At 34.5% G+C, this 22,277-nt stretch overlaps 1 protein-coding gene across 5 annotated transcripts in view; it reads right to left on the reverse strand.

The window, feature by feature from the left end:
* Window positions 1-22,277, reverse strand: part of CPQ (carboxypeptidase Q) — a 651,739-nt gene that overhangs the window by 446,829 nt on the left and 182,633 nt on the right. For all 5 annotated transcript variants that reach the window (XM_074268920.1, XM_074268909.1, XM_074268930.1 and 2 more), the window contains one exon: window positions 13,268-13,475. In XM_074268920.1, the coding sequence (XP_074125021.1) occupies window positions 13,268-13,475 (208 nt within the window). The remainder of the gene's footprint in view (window positions 1-13,267; window positions 13,476-22,277) is intronic.

The following is a 22,277-nucleotide window of genomic DNA, read 5'->3' on the forward strand; positions in this document are numbered from 1 at the left end:
CTTGGACTCATACTGGCTAAGTGACTAGCAAGTCATCCTCAAATTCCTCATGATAGCACTCATCGTGAAGAATTACCATAAGGATCAAATGTATAAAACATTATATAAACATCCAATGTTATTAATAAAGTGGTTTTTAATTTGGAGCTTGACCTTTTTAAAATATATTTTGATGACTATATTGTTTTCCTTTCATATTTTATATTGGGCATTTAAAAACATTATTCTGAGAAAGTATCCATACCCTTTACCAAAGTGCTAAAGGAGTCAAGACACATATCAAAACAAAGATTTAAAATCTCTGATTTAAAGAATCTTTGTCTCTTTTACTCAGGCCCCTTCTCCTAAAGCTCCTATTCTAAATATATGTGGGAGCTCAAAGGAGAATTAAAACTGAGATGGTATAAGATCTAGGACTCACCAGCCTGATGTATCTTCTTCACTGGCATCATACTCTGAGGCCTTGCTCACCCAAGCTCTCATAAAATCCTGTCAAGGAAATTGTCTAATCAAAGTAGCCAATTTCATTAATATAATCATATTCAGCATCCTTTAGTTCTGAATGGCACCATTTGTCATTCCAAATCTTGCTACTAACAATGAGGTTAATGAGATGAAGAGGAAAAACAACTACCATATTACCTATGTTGTTAGCTTTGGTTTGTTTTGGAGGTTTGGGTTTTGTTTTGTTTTGTTTTGTTTTACATTCAGGCAACATTTATTAAGCTTCTCCATGAAGAGCATCCTGCTACAGGTGCTATAATTACAAGGGAAAAAGATTAAGATCTTTTCCTAAATAAACTCACAATATTTCATTATTCTATTGCCCTTGTCCTGGATAAAATCAAAATATCTTAGTGGATAAAGTTGAATTAAAAAGAAATGAGACTGACTTTCCAGGTTTCTCTTTTGAGCTCCATTTTTTCACTATCATGTGTCTAAAAGACATTAGATTATAAGGTGTTTGAGGGCAGTGACTGCCTTTTTGCATCCCCAGGATTTAGCATTTAAATCCATAGTGCTGCTTAATAAATGTTTATTGATTCATTGATTGTAGGCTTCTCAAACAACATGTCCTTCTGGCTATTTCTTGTTAATCAACCAACAAAAATTTATTGCTAATTTAAAACAGGAGATAATTAAAGGTCAGGGATACAATAAAAGGACAAAAATCAAAGAATAGTCCCTAATCTCAAGGAATTTCCATATAAAGAAGAAGAAAACATGTAAATGAATATGTACCTGCATATGTTTCTCCTATGTTAGCTGCCATTTCCCATTTTTGTGGAACTTGTACAGGCTACCTAGAATATATTCATTTTTCAATTCTACCTCTAAGAACATCAATTTTCCTTCAAATTTTAAATCAATTGCTACTCCATAAGTGAAACTTACATTGATCTTCCCAATTGCTAGGATCCCCCAAATCACCTGTTTTTACTATGTATCTAATTTATACATACTTATGTGTACATACATAGACACCCCAAAAGACCATAAGATTTTGTGCTAGCATATCAGACACATAGTTAGATATTGATTGAGGCTGAATAGGGTTACTATGAATAAGTTACAACAACAATCAGTACCTCAATTTTTTCATCAATAAAATAGAGATAATTATATTTGCAACACCTACTTCTCACAGGGTTGTCATGAGGAAATTACATTGTAAAGTATAAAATGTTAATTATATATATATATATATATATATATATATATATACACACACACACATATATTATACACATATGTATATAAACATTTTACATATTTGATAATATATGTTTCATCTACTATATTAATATTTTCAATTCTTACATAAGCAAGAAAGTGTAACATCATATAGGAAGCAGTATGGTACAATGGAAAAAAGTACACTGGGCTTAAAGGACCTGGGTTCAACTCATTGCTCAGATGCCTCCTTCCTGGGAGACTTTGGCTAAGTCATTTCACTTCCCTAAATCTATTTTCTCATTTTTAAAGCAAAGAAGTTGGATTACATGGTTTCTATTGTCTTCCAAGTTTAGGGATGTGTGTATATGTGTGTACATGTGCATACAGATGTGTACATATACATGTATATATACACCTTTGGAGTATTTATCTCATTGCGCCAATCATATGCCACTATACATCATTAAATTTATCCAGAGATATCAAACATATGTAGCCCCCGAAAAGTATGTGTACACAGGATTAGGAAAACAGTATGAAATTTCTAAGAGTTACACTAAGGCTCTTAATGGCAGGACTGGACTTTTGCAAAAGGAACTGCATAAATTGACAATATTGCTATAATCTCTAAAAATGCATTAATTCCTTTTTAACACTAAAGATGTTCAGAGAAATATACCCTAGCACTGTCGTTGTTAAGTCTGTACTTTCTGGTCATTTGAAAAATAGAAAGTGAACATTTGTAAGTTTTAAAATTACATATGCAAAGTAGCTGCCAGAAGTGAATTCTTCTATCAAAGTTACAAGCAGATGAAAAATGGCAGCTTGTACCAGAAACTCAAACAGATCATTAATTTTAGAAGCTCTCTAAAGTATTACTATAGCACACAGTTTGCATGTACCATGCAGAAAATTTCCTTAACTCAGTGGTCTCTCATTTCTGACATTCAATTTTTGACAAGTAGTAATACAAGGGGCTCTTCACTTTGTTGGTATAATATGCAGCTTTGGTGGATGTGAAATTAGAACTCCCTGAGTTAGTGCCTTAGCCAACTGAAAGGGCCTTTCTTCTAAGGCTTTTGTATCAAAGAGTGGTTTAAATGGATAACTCTTCAAGACTATGAGAGCCAATAGATCATAGATTTAGACCCAGAAGAGATGTCATATACTACCTAATCTAACCCTTTCCTTTTAAAAATGAGGGAACAGATTTAGGGAAGTTAAGTGACTCACAAGAAGAATCTGAACAGATATTCAAAGTCAGATCCTTTAAGTCCAGAATGCTCTTTGGTTTGTACCATACTGCCTCCTATGTGATGTTAGTTTCTTTTTTATCTAAGAGTTGAAAATGCCAATATACTAGATGAAGCATTAATGATGATGAACAAGAGTTGCATGCAAAATGAATCTCTTTGTCTGAGTTCCAGATGTTGGCAAAAGTTGCTTGATTTGATTGCACTGCTTTGTTTTGTGCATAGAAGGCAATATGTTCCCATTACCTAATTCAGGGATAAGAATTCTCTGCTTCAGAAACATTTCAGAATTCCTTTCAAAGTCCCTCTTAACAAAAAATCTGGTCCTCCGAAATGAGATAGAAAAGAAAAGGAAGAAAGGAAGGGCCAGGAAGGCAGAGAATTGTATTCAATGCCGGCCTTTCTCGTTCTCTCCCCTTGAGAGCACAGTGGCCCAACACCTGCTTGAATGATGAAACCTGGCATTCTGCATGATTACTGTACATCTGCTACAGAACTCAGAACAAATTAAGTAAAAGAAAAAGGAGGGGAGGATTAGCAAGCAAGGTTGGCCCAGTTGCACCACTGTGAATCACACTGGTATTTTTCATATTTTTATAATCATCAGTGGGCACACATGCCCTAAAAATTGCAAAGATATTTCCAAAACAATTTAAATCAAGCTTGATAGCTAATTACCCTAACATCACGCTGAATAACCAAACCACCAGGATACCAAAGAGAAATAAAGACCATCTAAGTGTGAACTACAAGTATTATTCCTTTCCATTTTTATTCATGTTACTCCCTGAGAAAAGCTTCCCAACTATTTCCAAAATACATGTCATCTATACTAAGTGCTTTAAATTGGCTGTTAGATTACAAAAAAATGCCCCAGTTCAGCTTCATCACTATACTTCCTCATAAGTCAAAATGTTTTACTGTTTTACTGATTATAAAGGTTTTCATAGTATCATAGATTTCAAGATGAAAGAGAACTTGGATGCCATCAAATTCAACCGTATTTCCCTACTTCCCCATTTTAGAGATGAGAAAAATGAGGCCCAGAAACATTAAACCATTTTGACAAAAGAAATATAGGCATTAAGAATTTGAACAGGATTTGAAAATAGACCTTTCCAAGTCCAGTGTCTTATTCTGATATTGCCCCAACTCAAAGTGTGCTCTGCCAAACTACTTTATATTTTTCAATTTATTTTATATACATATATATACACACAGAACAAGAGAGCAAGAGAATGTGCGTGTATATGTGAAAGAGAGAGAGAGAAAGGAGAGACAGAGAGAGAGACAGAGATAGATAGAGACTGAGAAACAGAGAGAGAGAGGGAGAGAGGGAGAGAAGACAGACAGAGAGCCTAGTGAGATAGTGAATCTCCCCTATTGGAAGATAAGCCCTTTTGAATAGGGATTATTTCATTCTTTGTATTGTATCACCAGTGCCTAGTAGAGTGCCTGGAAGAGAATAGGCATTTAATAAATGTTCTTATGAATGTCAATAAGTCAACAGTACTCACAAAACCAAGAGAGCAGTTTCTTCAACAAGTTTCTATTTCAACAAATCTGCCATCAATAAACAACTCTAACCTTGACTTGATGCAAAAGTCTTATATTCAGAGTTGACTAAAATACATAGCCAATTTTCTATAATCTAGATTAGCAGAGGTGACCATTGATAGAAATAATACAAAACAAAAAAATAATAAAATAGAAAATAAGACTTTGAAGGACAGTCCATATATGTAAAGCAATATTTAAAGCACAAAAAAATAAACTATAGAAATATGAATTAGTATTATGATTTCTTATCCCACATCTGTTCTCACACCATTCATTCCTCTAAAGCTTTCTCCTTTTTGGCCTCTCCATTCATCCTTGTCCTGAAAATTGTCGTAGCCATCAATAATCTCTATTTCCTCCAAACTGGAAGGCAAGTTTCAAAGGAGGAACAGGTCTCATAATAGTCTCGTTTAAGAGAACTTACAAAAGCTCAAAAGCAAGAAAGAATGAGAGTCAAGATTAAGCTGAGGTCAAGGGTAATTTCTCTTCTTTTATTGAAATCTAATATGCTGAAGCCAGTACCTATTAGCCCCCTTGTTAATTTTTAAATGAAAGTACTAATACATTGAAAATCAAAAAAACATTTCAAATCAGGGCTTAATGTATTATTTTGTTGATTGTCTAGACTTGAGAAAATGATGGAAAAATTATAGTAATGAAGATTAAATTTTAAATTTTTCATGTATACATTTTTCAGAGCTAATTATTAAACATTTACTAGCATATTCCCACCTAATACAACATCATATATTCCAAAGAAGTTCAATAAATCATATATGGATTGAACTAAATGGAAACCAACAGCACACTAAATTTGGAAGTACCTAGGAATCAGATTCACATTTGGAGCAAGTTTGGTTTTAAGAAGGAAAGGATATTGAAAGGACTATAGCAAGCAAAAACATTCACCTGGGTGGACTGAAAGTTGAAGTAATAGCTTCTGATAGGGTTTATATTTAGATTTTCATGATGAAATACTTTTTTAAAAAATCTATAAGACCAGGCAGTTTCACCCCTTTCCAACAACTTAAGACCAAAAATCTGACTATGCAATTAGATTTCCCAAAGAAGGATAAAGCCTAGAGCACACTGATACATTCTGCCATTTCTTATATGCAACCCTTCTGATCCACATAGCTTCTGGGGCCTGTCTCCCTCTGCTGAAAACACCTTATTTTTACTTTGTGAATATTTTGGATCTATTAATGTATGCAGGGCAGTTAAATGACACAATGAGTATGGTGTTGGGCCAAAAATGGAGGATTCATCTTCCCAAGTTCAAATCCGGCCTCATACATACTCTATTTGATCCTGTATAAGTCACTGCACCCAGTTTACCTCAGTATTCCCATCTGTAAAATGAGTTGGAGAAAGAAATGGCAAATCACACCAGTATCATTGCCAAAAAATCCCCAAATGGAATCACAGAGGGTCTAACACTACTGAAAATGACTAGACAACAAATTGCATATATTATTTCTCCAATAGAATATAGGCTTCTTGACAGAAATTTTTTTTAAAGATTTTATTTTTTAAAAAAGGTTTTATTTTTATATTTTTCTCTCTAGTGCTTACTCTAATGTAAGGCACATACAGGGGCTAAATAAATGCTTATGGATTGACTGATTGACATTCTGGTGAGATGCCAGAGTATTAATACTTCTATATTACCTTTTTAAGTTAGACATGGGGAGAAAGGCGATGTTGGGAGGAGGCCTAGGCTGTGACAACTACTCTAACAATTTGAAGCTATTCTTTTACTAATCTGGCTTGATAAAAAGTAATACACTGAAGCTGAACACTCAAAGGGTCAATGATTTTTTCAGTATAGGGCATTTCCAAATGACCAAAGCATATAACAACTCACTTCTAAACATTATGGGAATTGACTAATATACAAAGAGAAACAGAGGGGAATTTAAATGCAGGTCTTTCTGACTCAAAACCTGGCATAGAACTCTCCAGTATACAATACTACAGCAAATAAAACCTTGACAAGATTTATAGAGGGCCACAGAAAGTGAGGAAACTCTGGGTGAGGTATAAGACCCTTCATCCCAGAGGGAACCTGCTGACAATGTCTGGTTCGGTTCCCCATCTCCCTTAAGGGCTCTCGGCCTTCTTGAGAAATCAGGGGGTAGTGACAACCTGTGTTGAGATTGAAGCAGAGTGATACCAGGTGGCAAACTACCTCCAATGGCAAGTTGTTTATGTGATCCCAGGTGTGCAGTATATACCGGGCGAATGCCCAGTGTTGTTTTGCGTACATAAAAATATTAGGATATAAAAGGGGAAAAGAACTTGGAATAAACAGACTCCATTTTCCCACCATCCTCAGGAGTCTCACCTCATCACTTCTCCACTAGGATGGTACATTTTATCACCCCAACTTGGGGGTTCTAGAAAGCAGGAACAACAAAGATTATAGGATTTCACATCACAAGTGTGTGGATTTGGGAACTGTGAGTGTGGAAAAAGAAGAGAGATAGAGCTTTGTGGGGAAAAAAAGATAACCAAAGAATTTTTTAAATTCACAAAAGAGAACAGAGGGATGTTCCCAAGGAAACACAGAAAAACAGAACAACTTTGAAAGTTACATATTTGCTAAATTTATTATATATATTTTTCCCCCATTTTTCCTCCCAGTTTTGCTTCTGGCTTTCTGGATATTTTGCCTATATATCTCACCTGCTTCAGCCCCTGCCTTCTCACTTTGGAACAATTCATGTCATTTTTCTCCTCTCATTGGTGAGCTTCTCCCACAGCCTCCATTTTCCTTTACTCATCTTCTAGACTTTGCCATCATGCTCCAAAACAGTACTTTTATTTGCCCACTTTACAGCTTTGTGGACTTCTAATACTAGAATGGAAACAGCTTTAGGGCAGAGCTTATATCTTTTTTCTTGTATTTCTATCTTCAGTTCTAAGCACAGTGACTGGTAGATTTTTTTATTGAATCATTTCAGTTACGTCCAACTCTTCATGATCCCATTTGGAGTTTTCTTGGTAAAGATACTTAAGAGGTTTACCATTTCCTTCTTCAGCTCTTTTTTTTTTTTTTCAGAGGAATTGAGATAAATAAAGTTAGGTGACCTACCTAAGGTCACACAGGTATGTCTGAGATCACACTTGAACTCAGGCTTTCTTGATTCTAACCCAGTCCTCTATTTACTGTGCCATGTAGCTACCTGGCAGTTAGTGCCTGGTAGATAACAAGAACTTAATAAATAAATGCTTGTTTCCTGACCTTAAAAAGAAGCAAGTTATAGATAATAAAGATTCATAGTTTAACAGATAATATTTTTCCTTTGTATTTCATACATGAAAATTTTTTGTTAATTTTAGAATTTTTAAAAAATTGTTTACAATTTTAAAAAAAGATTGCAGAATTCTACATTGGATTCACGTTGCCATAAAAATTCTTACTCATTGGACACTGCTCTGCAACACAGAGTCTTTCCTCCGAAGGATACCTGCTAGAACCACAAGATTATGGATCAGGAAGAAAGGGGAATTTTTTCCAAAGGCATTTAAATTACTTTTGCTGTTGCTGCTTCTGTAAGTACCCAGGTGTCTGACCCATAAGGAAGGGTGGTTGGGAAACTTGCACAGTGAAGGGAGACACCTGAAGTAAGGAAGTATTGAGAGAAAATAGATTAGTATAATTGCGTTGTAGACACAGACCCCATGATTGGCTATTGAGGGAAGATTGAAATGCCACCTATCTTCCTGATCACTGATTAATCACAAACCCCCTGGGGAATGGGTCATGGCCCTCACTTTGTAGATTGCTGCTCTGGGAGATATGACAACCTATAAGTAAAGCAGAAGACATTTCCAATTCCTTTTCAGTGTGGATGAGCATGCTGGGGATGCACCCATCATCTCTGCAAAATCCACATTGATAAAAAGAGCAGCCAGTAACTTTACCTTCAAAGTAAAGAACCCTCTATAATGGTGTTTGCATCCTCTGTAGTGTAAGGGAAAACATTAGAAGACTTCTGGATATCTACCCAACTCTGTGACCTTTTAATATGTAAACAGAATGTGGAATAGGACATTCTTCCAAGGGAATGGAACTTAAATAACACTCATTCCCCAAAAGACTAATAATATAGTGGACAATTGGCAGGAAGGATTTTTTTAAAACATAAAATAACTGGATCTTGGGTGTTGCATATTGACTGCCTTCATATAAAAACTAAGATAAACCACTCCCTAGACAGGCATTTCAGATCTAGACTTTTCAAAGTTACACAGAGCCAATAAAAGCCCCAAGCCGATAGTGGGGTGCCAGTTTTGACACTAACTTGCTATGTGACCTCAAACCTTTCATTTGTGTGGACATATAATAATATCTAACACTCACTACCTCATTAGGTGATTGTGAGACTCAAATAAAATGATCCATATAAAGCAGCTTAGCCATCTTAAAACATTATATAAATGTCAACTATAACGTAGTAGTAGTAATAGTACCATCCAGTAATAATGTTTTGGTGTTTATATTATGTTACTTAGGTTTATAGAGTGGTTTCATATAGGAAGCATAATCCATTTTACAGGTAAGGAAATGTATTTATTTTCAATCAATCAATAAGCCTTTTTGAAGTACCATATGTGGTTGTTCAGTCATTTTCGGTCATGTGTGACTCTCTATTGGGATTTTCTTTGAAAGATACTGGAGTGGTTTGCCATTTCCTTCTCCAGTTAATTTTATTGATGAGAAAACTGAAATAAACAGGATTAAGTAACTTGTCCAGGCTCATACTTCTAAGTATCTGAGCCACATTTGAACTCAGTTCTTCCTAATTCCAAGCTGACCATCCTAGCTGCCCTTTGAAGCATACACTCAGTGCTTAAAGGCACTATGCTGAATGCTAGGGATTTGTCTTCCCAAAAACTGCCAGTCAAATAGAAAGGGTTAAGTGTAGAAGTTTGCCATTATTTGCCCACACCTTAAAGAATAATTGGAAGCCAGGGCCTGGGATTTCAGATCCAGATTATTTATAGTACAGTAAGTTTTCTCGTATTATCAAATGAGATGACATGTGTGAAAGCTCTTTGTAAAATGGGATGCCTATACAAATGTACAGTCATATTATTGTAACCTCAATTGTGGAAAAAAACTGATTTGACAATCCAAAGAGTTTGAAAAATGCTTGGCTGAAACATTATTGAAAAGATTTAATCAGGCCAGAACTAATAAGTAGGATTCCTATCTGTTACAGACCACAAGTTGTTGACTTTAAGCCTTTCAAGTGGAACAGTAAAAAGATATGTAAAATGTCTTCAGTCAAATAAAATGTTTTTCATGCTTACAGGCTGTAGGCTCGTCTCATAGATGTCTTCATTTAAAAAAAAAAAAAAAGCCCAATAAAATCAATATGGTACATCAAATGATTAAGGTTTAAATCCTACCTCTGACACTTATTATCCCTGTGACCCTAGAAAAGTCAATCTTTCAGGGCCTTAGTTTTTCATATTTAAAATGGGAAGGGGGTAGGAATGACAGTGAGGTGATACTAGATCACTGTAAAAATTCCTTCTAGTTCTACATCCCTGATCTTATTGTAAAGTGGGAGAAGATTCATTGATTACCACATCCCACTTAACAGTAATTATCTTTTTTAAATGAAACAATGACCCATCCCTCGGATGTGGAAAAGACCCATATACTTTTTTTTTTTTTTTTTTTTTAAATCAAAGACATTCTAATTGAGTGTAACTGGACATCTGTTCTTATTGGAGGATGGACTTGGTCACACCCTAGGGATCTTGAATAAAATGAGGAGAGACATTCTATGAATCTAATGGTAGAGAATTAGTAGAGGAATCCAGAGCCAGAAAGAATTGGACAGACTCTGGAAACCAATGAAAGAGAAAGGTAAAACTGAGTGATGGGTAAGAAGAAGGAATAAGAGGAAGGCCATCAGCCCTACGAGCATCTCAAAGGAAAAGACTTGGGCTGAAATCTCCACATACTCAAAAGCAGACTGAATTCTTTCTCTAGCTTTCCCTTCCTGGTACCTGATAGTATGATAAAAGCTCATGCTTCTTTATCCAGATGCTTTAGATAAACTGAATTTTGACTCAACCACAAAGAGATAGGGATTAGATAGAAATAAACATGAATATTAATGAACATTCATTCCAGACTTCTGGAAACATTAGGAATTTTCCCAACTGGGAGCTTAGAGCAAATGTGATTGCAGTCTTAACTTTTCACTTGATGTAAACTCAGTAAAGCAGGAGAGGGAATTACTTGGATCTGAGGGGCCATTATATTTCCCTAGCTTTAAAATAAGCTAATTATTGCAATAGTTGAACTATCAACTATGGTCCTATGAACTAATGAACTTTGGGAAATCCTTAGCATTAAGTAACCTACAAATAGTTTTGGATTTTAATGAAAAAATGATGTTTTCCACCAATCATGGATTCACCAAACAAAACAAAACAAAAACCTAAATCTCTAAGAGAATTTCTTCAATTAAAATAACCATGAATAGGTCAATCTGGAAGGTAGATTAGATGGAAGGACAAAACAAACACACTCAAAGTACAATAACTATTTCAAGTTGCCACCTCTGAAGGTATTTGATTTGAATGAAGTGCTTTGAATTGAAGAACTGGATTTGAATTATGCTGTCATAATTGAATTGTGCAACCAGGTGCAAACTGATAAAACTTCTGATCTAAGCCTCCAAGTTTCACTTTCTTCATCTGAAAAACTGAGTTAATAATAATTGTAGCAATTATTTCACCTGATTGCTGTAAGGCTCAAATAATATGAAGCCAAAGAACTTTACAAACCCCAAAGTGCCACATGAACATTAGCATTTCACAGCAGTAGCATTCCTGGCATATTCTATAAAATCATCAGATTTAGAGGGAGGAACCTTAAAGATCATCTGGTGGAATCCCTTTGTTTTTTCAAGAAGGAAAGAGATTCAGAAAGAAGAAATAACTTTCCCAGCATCACACAGGAAGGAAGTCTGAGAGTTAGGATTTGAGCTTTCCTCTTCTGCTTCCACATCCAATGCCTTATTCACTTGGCCATGAACAACTGTCATGATTTCATTAGCCATGAGATCATTTAGAAAACCAACAGTTTTTTTTTTTTAAAGGAATTGCAATATCATATCTTCAGTTCTTGTTCCCATAAATTTCCCTACAAATGACCATGACTCAATCTAATCTTCCTTTCATGGGAGGAGGGGAAGGGGAGGGAAGAATAAACACACACATACCCCTCACCATACATATATACATACAAAAATACATTTTGTATGTATATGTGTGTATATGTATGTATATATGTATATACTAGTATAAGAAAGAAAAGTATTATATTCCTCTTCTCTTCTTTTTTGGACAGTTCCCCTTGGAGGGGATTTCCCAGTTCTGGGCTCACCAAATTTTTCAGTTATTTCCTTTTGAAAGGGTGTGGGATGATAATTGAAGTCTAGCAGCTGTGTCTACAACATTCATTCTACAGTAACTATGTGAAACAAAGAGATTTTCCCTTCACACCCAAAAGTCCAGATTCCATTTGGAATCTTAACTAAATACTATCTCCAAATGTTTTAAAGATTTTTTTTTTTACATTCATTATATCCATGTAAAAAGGTTATATGATGAGAACATTAATTCCTAGATACTATTTCTTTCTGTTTACTCTCCTCATTCCTTCCCCCCCAAAAGTGTATTTTATCCAAAGTCTACTACAACAATCTACCCAAAGAAACCAACATGTAAATGACAATGTTTTGTGTCTTTTTCTACATAAAACTCCTAGACTTTATCTGAGGGAAAAGAGCCTCAAAGACTCAGGGATGGCAAGAGAGCATCATCAGGAGGGCAGGAAATTAAGCACTGAACAATTTAAGATATTGTCAAGTTCTTAAATTTTTGAGACTTGATTTGTATTTCCGGTTTCTAACAATAATGAAAAACAGCCAAGCTTCCCAAAGTGATTAGGAATCTTTGATAAAACACAGATGTGAATTCATCTCTCCTTCCAATGAAAGTACATAAAATATAAGGCACAATATTCAAATTTATTATCTCATTAGAGATAAAGAAAATCTTTCAAAAGGTAAGCACAAATGACCCTTTGAAAGTGGATAAGGATGAGGCAGTCATGACAAAGAAATGAGTAAAAACAATTTCTGTAGATCAATGTATACCTCTGTTTGTGTGTCTTAGAAAAAAAGGATTATATTTTCTTGAAGACATTTGTTTTCTGGAAATCAACTTGTGACCTAGCAATAAAGTGCTCTGTATTTTGAGTCAAAAAACATGGTTTCAAGCGCCAGCTCAGCCATTTATTAGCTGTGTAATCTCAATGACATCAGAGACACAGATAACTTCTCCCAAGAATCTAAGAACTTGGATGGGAAAGAAATTGCCTATGTATGTGTATAAGAGTGTGTGTGTGTGTAGATTAAACTATATATATATGTCTGTGTGTGTGTGTGTGTGTGTCTAAATATATCTATATATGTATATTTGGACATAAAATTTCAACTAAGAACAAAATAGTCATAATGTTTTGCTATCCTTTTTAATCCTATGCATTTTATTTTACACATTTAAAACTATTATTCTAAGAAAGAATCCATTAGACTGCCAACAGAGACCATAATATCAAAAATATTTAAGAATCCTGGAGTGGATGAATTCTTAGGTTCCCTTTCAGGTTCTAACATGCCATTATTCTGTAAGTCTGTGATTTACTACAAAGAAGATTCAGATAAGCAATACAGACTTACCTATAGATAGAGAAAGAAGCAACAGATCTGATGAGGGAGGCCACTGCACCCACTTTTGCAGCTTCTACTGCCCCTTGAACTCTATACTGTGCAGTTTCTCCATAATCTTTGTACGGCTGGTTATAAACAACAATCTTCCCTTTTGCTTCAGAAGCCCTTCTATGCAGTTCATCAAAAGAGGACACCACCAGAACTTCAGCTGTAATTCCTAGAAAGAAAAATTATAAGAATTTGATACAATCAGCTAATTTGGTACACAGAAAAATGTGACATTGATATTCATTCAACAACATGAATGAATCACATATCCTAAAGCAAATTAGAAAATTTGACCTCATGAGTATCCACTTAAGTCTTCTTGGGATCAAATCCATGAATAGAATATAGTTCTTATTCAAAAGAACAGACTAGGTTTAAGAAAAAAAGAAAAGAAAAGAAAAAAGGGAGGGGAAGGAAATACACCTGCACTGTATATTAAGAATATATATTCAGGAGGTCCACATTTGGAAATGTGACTAGTATAGGGATTTGTTTTGCCTATGTATATATGTTACAAGAGTTTGCTTCTCTGTGCCCCCCTCCCCCAAATTAAAAAGAAGGAAGTTGGAATAGATGATTTTTAATGGAAAAATAAAAACTTTTTCTTAAAAAATCAAGTGATAAAATCTTGGAACCTTAAGGAATCAAATATTGTTATTGGTGTTGTTCAGTTGTTTCAGTCTGACTCTTCATGACTCCATTTGGGGTTCTCTAGGCAAAGACACTAGAGTGATTTGTCATTTCTACCTCAGCTCATTTTACAGATGAAAAAACTGAAGTGATCAGGTTAAGTGACGTGCCCAGGATTATAAACTAGTGAGTGTCTGAGGCTGACTTTGAACTCAGGAAAATGAATCTTCCCAACTCTAGGCCTGCAGGCCATTCACTGCACTACCTAGCTACCCCCAGGGAGTTGGAATGTGAGAAGCATTTAGGCAAATCAGCAGAAATGAAAACAGAAGCAATTTAGTAATCAATAAGAAAAACTACCGATCATCAGGTAAGATAGAAAAAAACAGATGAGGAACTCCTGACACATCACAAGCATAGAGTTAATAACACAATAGTGATGGAGACCTCCTATGGGAGAGCAGTTTCAATAGGTAAAAATTACCAAGAAATACAGATTTATTTCTTTGAGGAAGTAGCTTTATTATCATAAAATCAACCAAGCAAAAATCAGGAAAACTTCCAGTATGAGGAGCTTACCTGATATTTATAAGACAAAGATTGTCTTATAAAGGAGGTAAGCCTTCAGTTATTGATTGGAACTAACAAGCTTCTGTTGGGGCCCCAAAACTTGAAACATTCAACATGGCAAACTTCCTATATCTTGGCTAAGTGGCCAAAGCATCCCCCTATAATCAACTGCTCAGGGAGAAACTAACAAAGGCTCTTCTGGGGCCCATCCCACAATTATCCCAACATCTACAGGAACTTTCTTGATGTCAAAAATTTAACAGACAATGATTTATTGATTTGTCTTACTAATAATTTCATCTTCCAAGAGATAAAGGATTTGGGATCTAATTCTCCTTAGTGAGGAACCAGTTAATAAGGAGGAGGAAAAATGGAACTTTGGGGAAATAACTACTCCATCTGAGAATTCGATATAGAAAAGCTGAAGAAGATTGTACAGTAGTCTAGCATGAACTGCCATGAAGTTGGAAGACAGAAGATTTCAAAAAGAATAGGTAGTATACCAAAAAATAAAACTGAACAGAAGTCAGCTCAGGGAAAGTCTCTGAAAAATGAAATTCAGAAGACACAAAAACTATTATTAAAAGAAAAAGGAGGGAATTGTCTAATGAAACTAAGATGGATATACAAGAAACTAATCAATTTAGTTTTTTTTTTTTAATGTATAAAGGGGAATCAAGATTAGATAATGAGCTGTATTTCAATATATTTGGTTTCCTTAGTATTTCTATTTGTTTTATCATATGCATTTAAAGACATTATTCTTTAAAGTGTCCATGAATTTTGTCAGACTGATAAAGGTTAAGGACCTCTGCCTTAGGCACATGTAGCTCATTGGTAGGATTCAAGGATCAGTGGTCACTAGAGCTTTGGATTACCAATCCATTAACCTTCAGTTTGACCTCAGAATGCCTTTCAGTTCCTGACACAAATGTTGTTATTAGCCACTACTGTTACAGGGACAACTGGTCCTCACCAACTTAATTGGATTAAATGGCTTCCAAGATCCTGTCTTCTTCTCAGGTTCTGTGCTTCTGTGACCACTTACATACCCACTGCATACACATCACTGTACCAGGTCTGTGAGTCATATGAAATGCATATATGAAAAAGTTTCTGCCCCAAAACAAAATCCACAGATAACAATAATGTATAATATTAACCGATACACAGCTTCTGACTGAGAAAGCCCTGAATTCAGTTCCTGTCTTTGCCATGCACTGGCTATGTGTTACTGGGCTAGTTGGTTGATTTCCAGAAAGTTCTATGAATGACTCTAAACACAATTTTTAAACAATGTGCTGTGTTGATCTACACAGATATTCCATATGTCAATGAATTTATAGCTCTAGCCCCATTTCCCTATTGTATAAGTACATTAGAATTATCATACTCTGAAATAATCAAAGATATCCAGAGTCATGTGAAAAATGATTTAATTTACTATTTATTAGAGAAATGCAAATTAAAACAATACCAAAGTATTACCTCATACCTAATTAGATTAGGTTGGTTAATAGGACAGAAAAGGAAAATGATAAATGGAGGAGGGGATTTGAGAAAAATGAACCACTGATGCACTGTTGGTGAAGTGTGAATTGACTGGAACATTTTATAAAGCAATATACAACTACATCCAAAGGGCTATAAAATCATGCACACCCAAAAGAGATTTTAAGCTCAAAGGGGAAAAGAACAAATACACCAAACAAACGTATATTTTATAGAAGCTTTTTTCTGTTGTCAAAAATTGGAAATTGGCATGATCCCGTTAATTAGAGAATGATTGAACAAATTGTGGTCTCTGATTATGAAGGATTACTATTGTCCTATAAGAAATGATGGGCAGAATGTTCTCAGAAAAACCTGGAAAGACTTATATGAACTGATGCAAAATGAAATGTACTGTGTACAAAGTAACAGCAATATAGTAAGATAATCATTTGTAAATTAATACAATGATCCAAGACAATAGTGTACTTATGATGAAAAAATGATGAAAGAACTAATAGTATCTCAGTACAAATTGAAACATACAAGATACTTTTTAAAAATTATTTTTGAGGGGTTTTTTGGTCTATGTTTTCCTTCACAATATGACTATTATAGAAATGTTCTGTATATAATAATCTAACTCAAATTGTTTAACCTTCTCAAAGTGGGGGAGGGAAGGTAAAAGAAGATGATTTTGAACTCAAAGTTTTAAAAGCAAAAGTTAAAGATTATATTTACATATAACTGGAGGGAAATGATAAATAATTTATTTTTTTTAAAAAGATATACTCTGACAAATAATGAATACGAAGACTTCTTAGAAATTTAGTTAAGACAAATATGAACTAAAGCTAAGCAAAAAGGAAAGTAGAACCTGAAGATTTATACAATGACCCTTTAAGGAAAACAATGCCTGTTTTGAAAATTTCAGTACTCTAATCAATACAGTGACCAATTGTGATTCCAGATAATGCCACAAAAAGAAAAACCATAACTCTTACCTCAGAGGTAGTAGACTACAGGTACCTAACACTTTGTTATAGTTAAAAGGTTGATTCATTTTGTTCAATTGTTTCAGAGAAACAACAATTTTTTTTAAAGGAAGCAAAAAATCCATTATTTTCTAAACCTATTTGAGACATGTATAAAAAGGATACATGAATAATGAAGAAAAGAAAGATCATTATAGACTGATAGGAGTGGGGAAGACAACAAAGACGATATAGATAAGATAGCACTTGAGGGACACTTTTAAAATTGATTAGAATGCAATGTGAAAAAACAGGAAAGAAAGATTTTTCCAAGTCTTGGTAACAGTTAGCAAGTATACCCACAGGTGATTATATGGTATAATCCATCATTGTTTTTGTTCACTTGTTAAGTTATATTCAACTTAATGAACCCATGGACCATGGCACATCAATACAATTTGTAGGTTTTCTTGGCAAAGATAACTATAGTGGCTTGCCATTTCCTTCTCCCGTGGATTAAGGTAAACAAAGGTTGGGTGATTTTCCTAAGATCACACAGCTAATAAATATCTGAGGTCTGATTTGAGCTGCCTCCCTGCTTCAAGCCCAGTATTCTTATCTAATGGTCCATGATCCAGGTTCAAAGAGAAATTCGTTTGGATGGAGCACAAAGTATGTCTCATGGTAAAACACAAAACAAAGCTGAAAAGGTAGGTTTATGCCAAACTGAAGATTGATCTTAAATACCCTACAAAGGCACTAAACATTAGATCAAATGCATCAAGCAAACTGGGTCAAGAAGTTCATACTATTCAAGCCATCTCCCATGCTTATAATAGTCTCTTGGATAGCAAACTAATCCTAAATCATAATTTGTGAGAGAGAATGGGGTGGGAATACGGAAAACAAAGTTGAAAAGTCACACATTTAAAAGAATGACAGCATTTTTTTTACCAAGGAAAAAGCATTTTTTTGTTTCCTTTGAGATTTATGAAACATATTTATCTTATCTTGGACATATTTTGATATGTTGCTAAACAACCCACACTGACATCACACAAAGGGATTGACAAAGTTTGGGAACAATGCCCTTGGAAGCTAATGCACCTCATAAATCCAACTCTTAACAAATGGTTAATGTAACCACTCCCAAAGGCCACAAAGGAGTTAGCTTCTTTTTTTGCTCCTTTGCCCAAAAGCTCTCAGGGAATATGGAAGTTTTTCTTGCTTCTCAGTTTACAATACATGTACCTTGTTCATTACCAAGTACATCACTATTGTTCAGAAAAAAAAAATACTTTGAATATATCGTCTGAGTGTCCTATAATACTGAAGCCTTGCTTAAGCAAATAGAAAGCATTCTGCCATCTTCCCACCTGACCAGGCTTTACTTAATTGGGAACCATATTTAAGGTCTTCGAAGAATTCATTCACAAGATTGCCAAAAGACCCAATTTAGTCAAGTGGTAACAGTGACAAGTGAAAAATGTTCAACAATAAAGGCCAGTCACTGTAGTAAGAGAGAAATATGGATATAAAAGAAAGCCACAGCTGATTTTTTTATTTGTGACTCTTAGGTAAATTGTGTAGTACTAAAATATGTCAGTAAAAACTGAAAGTTGTAATAAATGTCTGGCCAGCTTGCTTAATCTCATAAGCTAAGGAACTGGGTTTTGATGAAAGTTTAATAGCCACCATAAAAAAGACAAATATCTTAAATATTTCTTGGAAAATACTTTTAAAATGAATTGCAGAACAACAATATAAGTACAAAGAATAATAAAATGAAACTAAATCTTATCTAACTCTAATGACCAAAGTTGGGCCTAATGAAAAACTGAGTAAATGCAAAAAAACAATAACTCTCAAGTCATATTACCTAAGATTAATTTCTACTTCTGATAATGACATGTGATCTTGGGTATATCACAATCACCCTGCACCTTAGTTTGCTCATTTCCAATAGGAGGGATTGTACTCAATAGTCTTTGCTCATCTTTCCAGTTCCAAATCAATGATGTCCTTTCACCTTAGAGGCAATTGCCTATGCATATAGAATATTGTACACAGGCTGTCAAGCATCACTATAATTATTATTATTGCTATAGCATTGATATAATGTTGTAATGTTTGCAAAGCACTTTATGACAAATATCTCCTTGAAATCACACAACAATCCTGGGAGGTAGCTGCTTTTGTTATCCCTATTTTATAGAAAAGGAAACTGAGGCAGGTAAAATGTTTAAATGATTGCTATGGGGTCACAGAGTTAGTAAGTGTGTGAGGCTGGATTTGAATTCAGATCTTCCTACTTCCAGATACGGACTCTATCTACAATGTCACCCAGATGCTTTAATAGGTGAAGAAAGTTAGGGTAAAGATTCCAGGCACAGGAAACAATGAGATATTTATTTCTTTGAGGGCAATATGATTCTATTATTAAAACAAACTTAAATCACATTAGCTTTTTTGGCTCTTAGGACACTACTGATGCATGTTATTATTATTATTATCATTAAACAGTGAAAATGATGTTGATAACAACAGCTAGCATTTACATAAGATTACTGTGCTACAGGATCATGGAGTTGGCTTGTTTTGCCTAACTGCATTTTTTGTGTTTTTTGGTTTTGTTTTGTTTTGTTTTGTTTTGTTTTTTTGTTATGAGGCAAGACTTGCTATCTAGGATATATTTGAAGGAGAGGGCATATTTGGAAATGAATGTGATATAAAAATAAAATGCACAAAATTTATTTCAATAAATGAAACACAAACATTCAAGAATGCTTGATTTCAAGATAGCACCAATCTGCAGAAACCATGGAGCCTGGCCCCTTTTGTCCCTTTTGCCCTACTCTATCTAAAGATATAAAACGCTGAATAGGTGGTTTTTCAAATTCAATAACTGCCTACAGATCCAAAAGCATATCTTTAACCATAATTAAGAGTTTAACTTATCTCAAAATGTCAGCAGGCATATACTTACCCAGAAGAACAAAGAAAACGGAAAGGCAATCCATCTACTTGCTTTTTTATCTTAATCTAAAATAGAAGCTGTGGGAAAATTGGAACTCATTGCCTTTATCTGGACAGATATTGAGATTCATAACTTTCTGGAATCAGGAAAACTACTTCATAATTTAACTGAGGCTATTGTTGGCATATTAACGAAAATATGTTGATAAGTTACAGCTGTTTTTAATGAACAACAGACTTGAACATCTACCCAAAAAATGCCCTAGTAAGAGGAAAACTTTAGTGTCTGGATTAGAGCCCTGGAAATGGAGCCAAATACCTGGAAAATTTCATGGTCCACTGTGAAATTAAAGTCATATTAAGGCGGCATTCTACTATGTTCAATATTTAAATGGATTCCTACAACCAACAAGAGAGTCATTGAGTCAGGAGTAAATGAATATCTACTAGCCACCAAAAGTGATGATAATTCAACCAGATTAGAAATGTTCAGGTGTGCAAACTGATAGCAGACTCCAGTAGGAGACTAACGTCTTTTATTGTCTTGAGGTTTTCTTGCATCAAGGAGTGAGCCATGGAATCTAGCTTGGGAGACATTTGCTTTAAAGAGATATTCTTTTTCAGCAATAGGGAAATACCTACCTATCCAGAACTCAGGGCAAACCTGACTTATCCAGAATACTGCCAAGAACAAATAATAAGGGAAAGGGGGAAAAAACTAATGAGAACCAAAAATGAATGTTACCAAATCTGCTAACTAAAACTCCTTCAACAAAATTCCTTAAAAAGAACTTTTGGGACACACTCAGAGAATCAAGAATCAAAAGTCAGGGATCATTAGTTCCATTCATACTAATACAGGAATTTCACTTTAAAATCTGCCAAAAGATGGAAAACGTCATCTGAATCCAGAGAGAGATCTATGAAGATTGAAGTACTTTCACTTTTGTTTGTTTTTTCTTTTTCATGAGTTTTCCCCTTTAGATTTTTTTTTCTTGTATAATATGACAATGCAATTATGTTTACAAGGATTGTACATATTTAACCTATTTCAGATTGCTTGCTATCTTGGGAAGGAAGGAGGTAAGGGAGATAGGGAGGAAAAACTTGGTATACAAAATCTTACAAAAATGAATGTTGAAAACTATCTTTAGATGTATTTGGAAAAATAAAATATTATTGAGAAAAAAATAAAACATGTCCCAAAAGTGGGTGGTACTTTTCTTGACTATCTGGAGTCAGAGGGAATTCACAATTTCCTAAAGCCAGCCATTGCACTTTGGGATTCTAACTGTTGGTAAGTTTCTCCTAATCTCAAATAAACAATCAGACTTTTGGAAACTCCAACCTACTGGTCATAGTTCTGCTCTTTAGAGGCAAATAGAACAAATTTAATTTCTGTTCTGTGTGAGATTTCTTTAAAAGTTTGAATTATTTGTGCCCACTAAGTCTTTATTTGGCTTACTTACTAAGTGCTTAGTTACTCAACCAGTCTTTATATGGCATATCCTTCAGTACCCTGGTTATCCTCCTCTGAATGCTCCTCCACTAATCAATATTTTTCCTAAAATTCGGAACCTACAACTAAATTCAAGATGTTGTCTGATCCTTCCCTTCCCTTTCTTTCCAATAAAAATTCTAATGGGTGGTGCTGAATATCAGGATTTAATAAGGATAAATCCAAAATTCTCTATTTAGGATTTTTAAAACATCATACCCACAAATTAAGGATGGATGAGGCCTGACTAGACTGCTGTTCCTGGGAGAAAAATATATTCTCATGGATGGCAAGTTCAATATGAACTAATAGTTTGATGTAACAACCAAAAAAGTAATGTGACCTTGTACCCAGAACTAAGGAGATGATGATCCTATTATACTTCCAGTACAGTGACAAGGATGGCAAAAATGTCAATTCAGAAAAGGACAAAATGCCTTCATGTGAAACCTCAAAGAGGTTTCAATCCCAGAGGATTCGTGGAAGAGCTCATAAAGGATTTTAAAATGCAAAGAGGTAGAAGAAAAAATGGGAAAAGAAATGAGAATTATGCAAGAAAGAATCAACAAAAAATTGACAGCAGAAAACAATTTCTTAAAAATAATACTGCGCTCTCTCTCTCCACTGATCATAGACCAAATGTTTTCCCTATGCTTCCTACTTCCATTTCCTAAATATCTTCCTAAATGTAATTTCTCAATGTGCAATGTTACTCTACAACACCTTACGTGTATTTTTTAAATAAAATATTCCCTTCCATATTCAAATTTGAGACTAATTCATTAATTCTCAAAAATAGCTATGCTATCAGATTTTTAGTGGAAAAAAATCA

This window comes from Sminthopsis crassicaudata, chromosome 1 (genome assembly GCF_048593235.1).
Source record: "Sminthopsis crassicaudata isolate SCR6 chromosome 1, ASM4859323v1, whole genome shotgun sequence".
Lineage (NCBI taxonomy): Eukaryota > Metazoa > Chordata > Mammalia > Dasyuromorphia > Dasyuridae > Sminthopsis > Sminthopsis crassicaudata.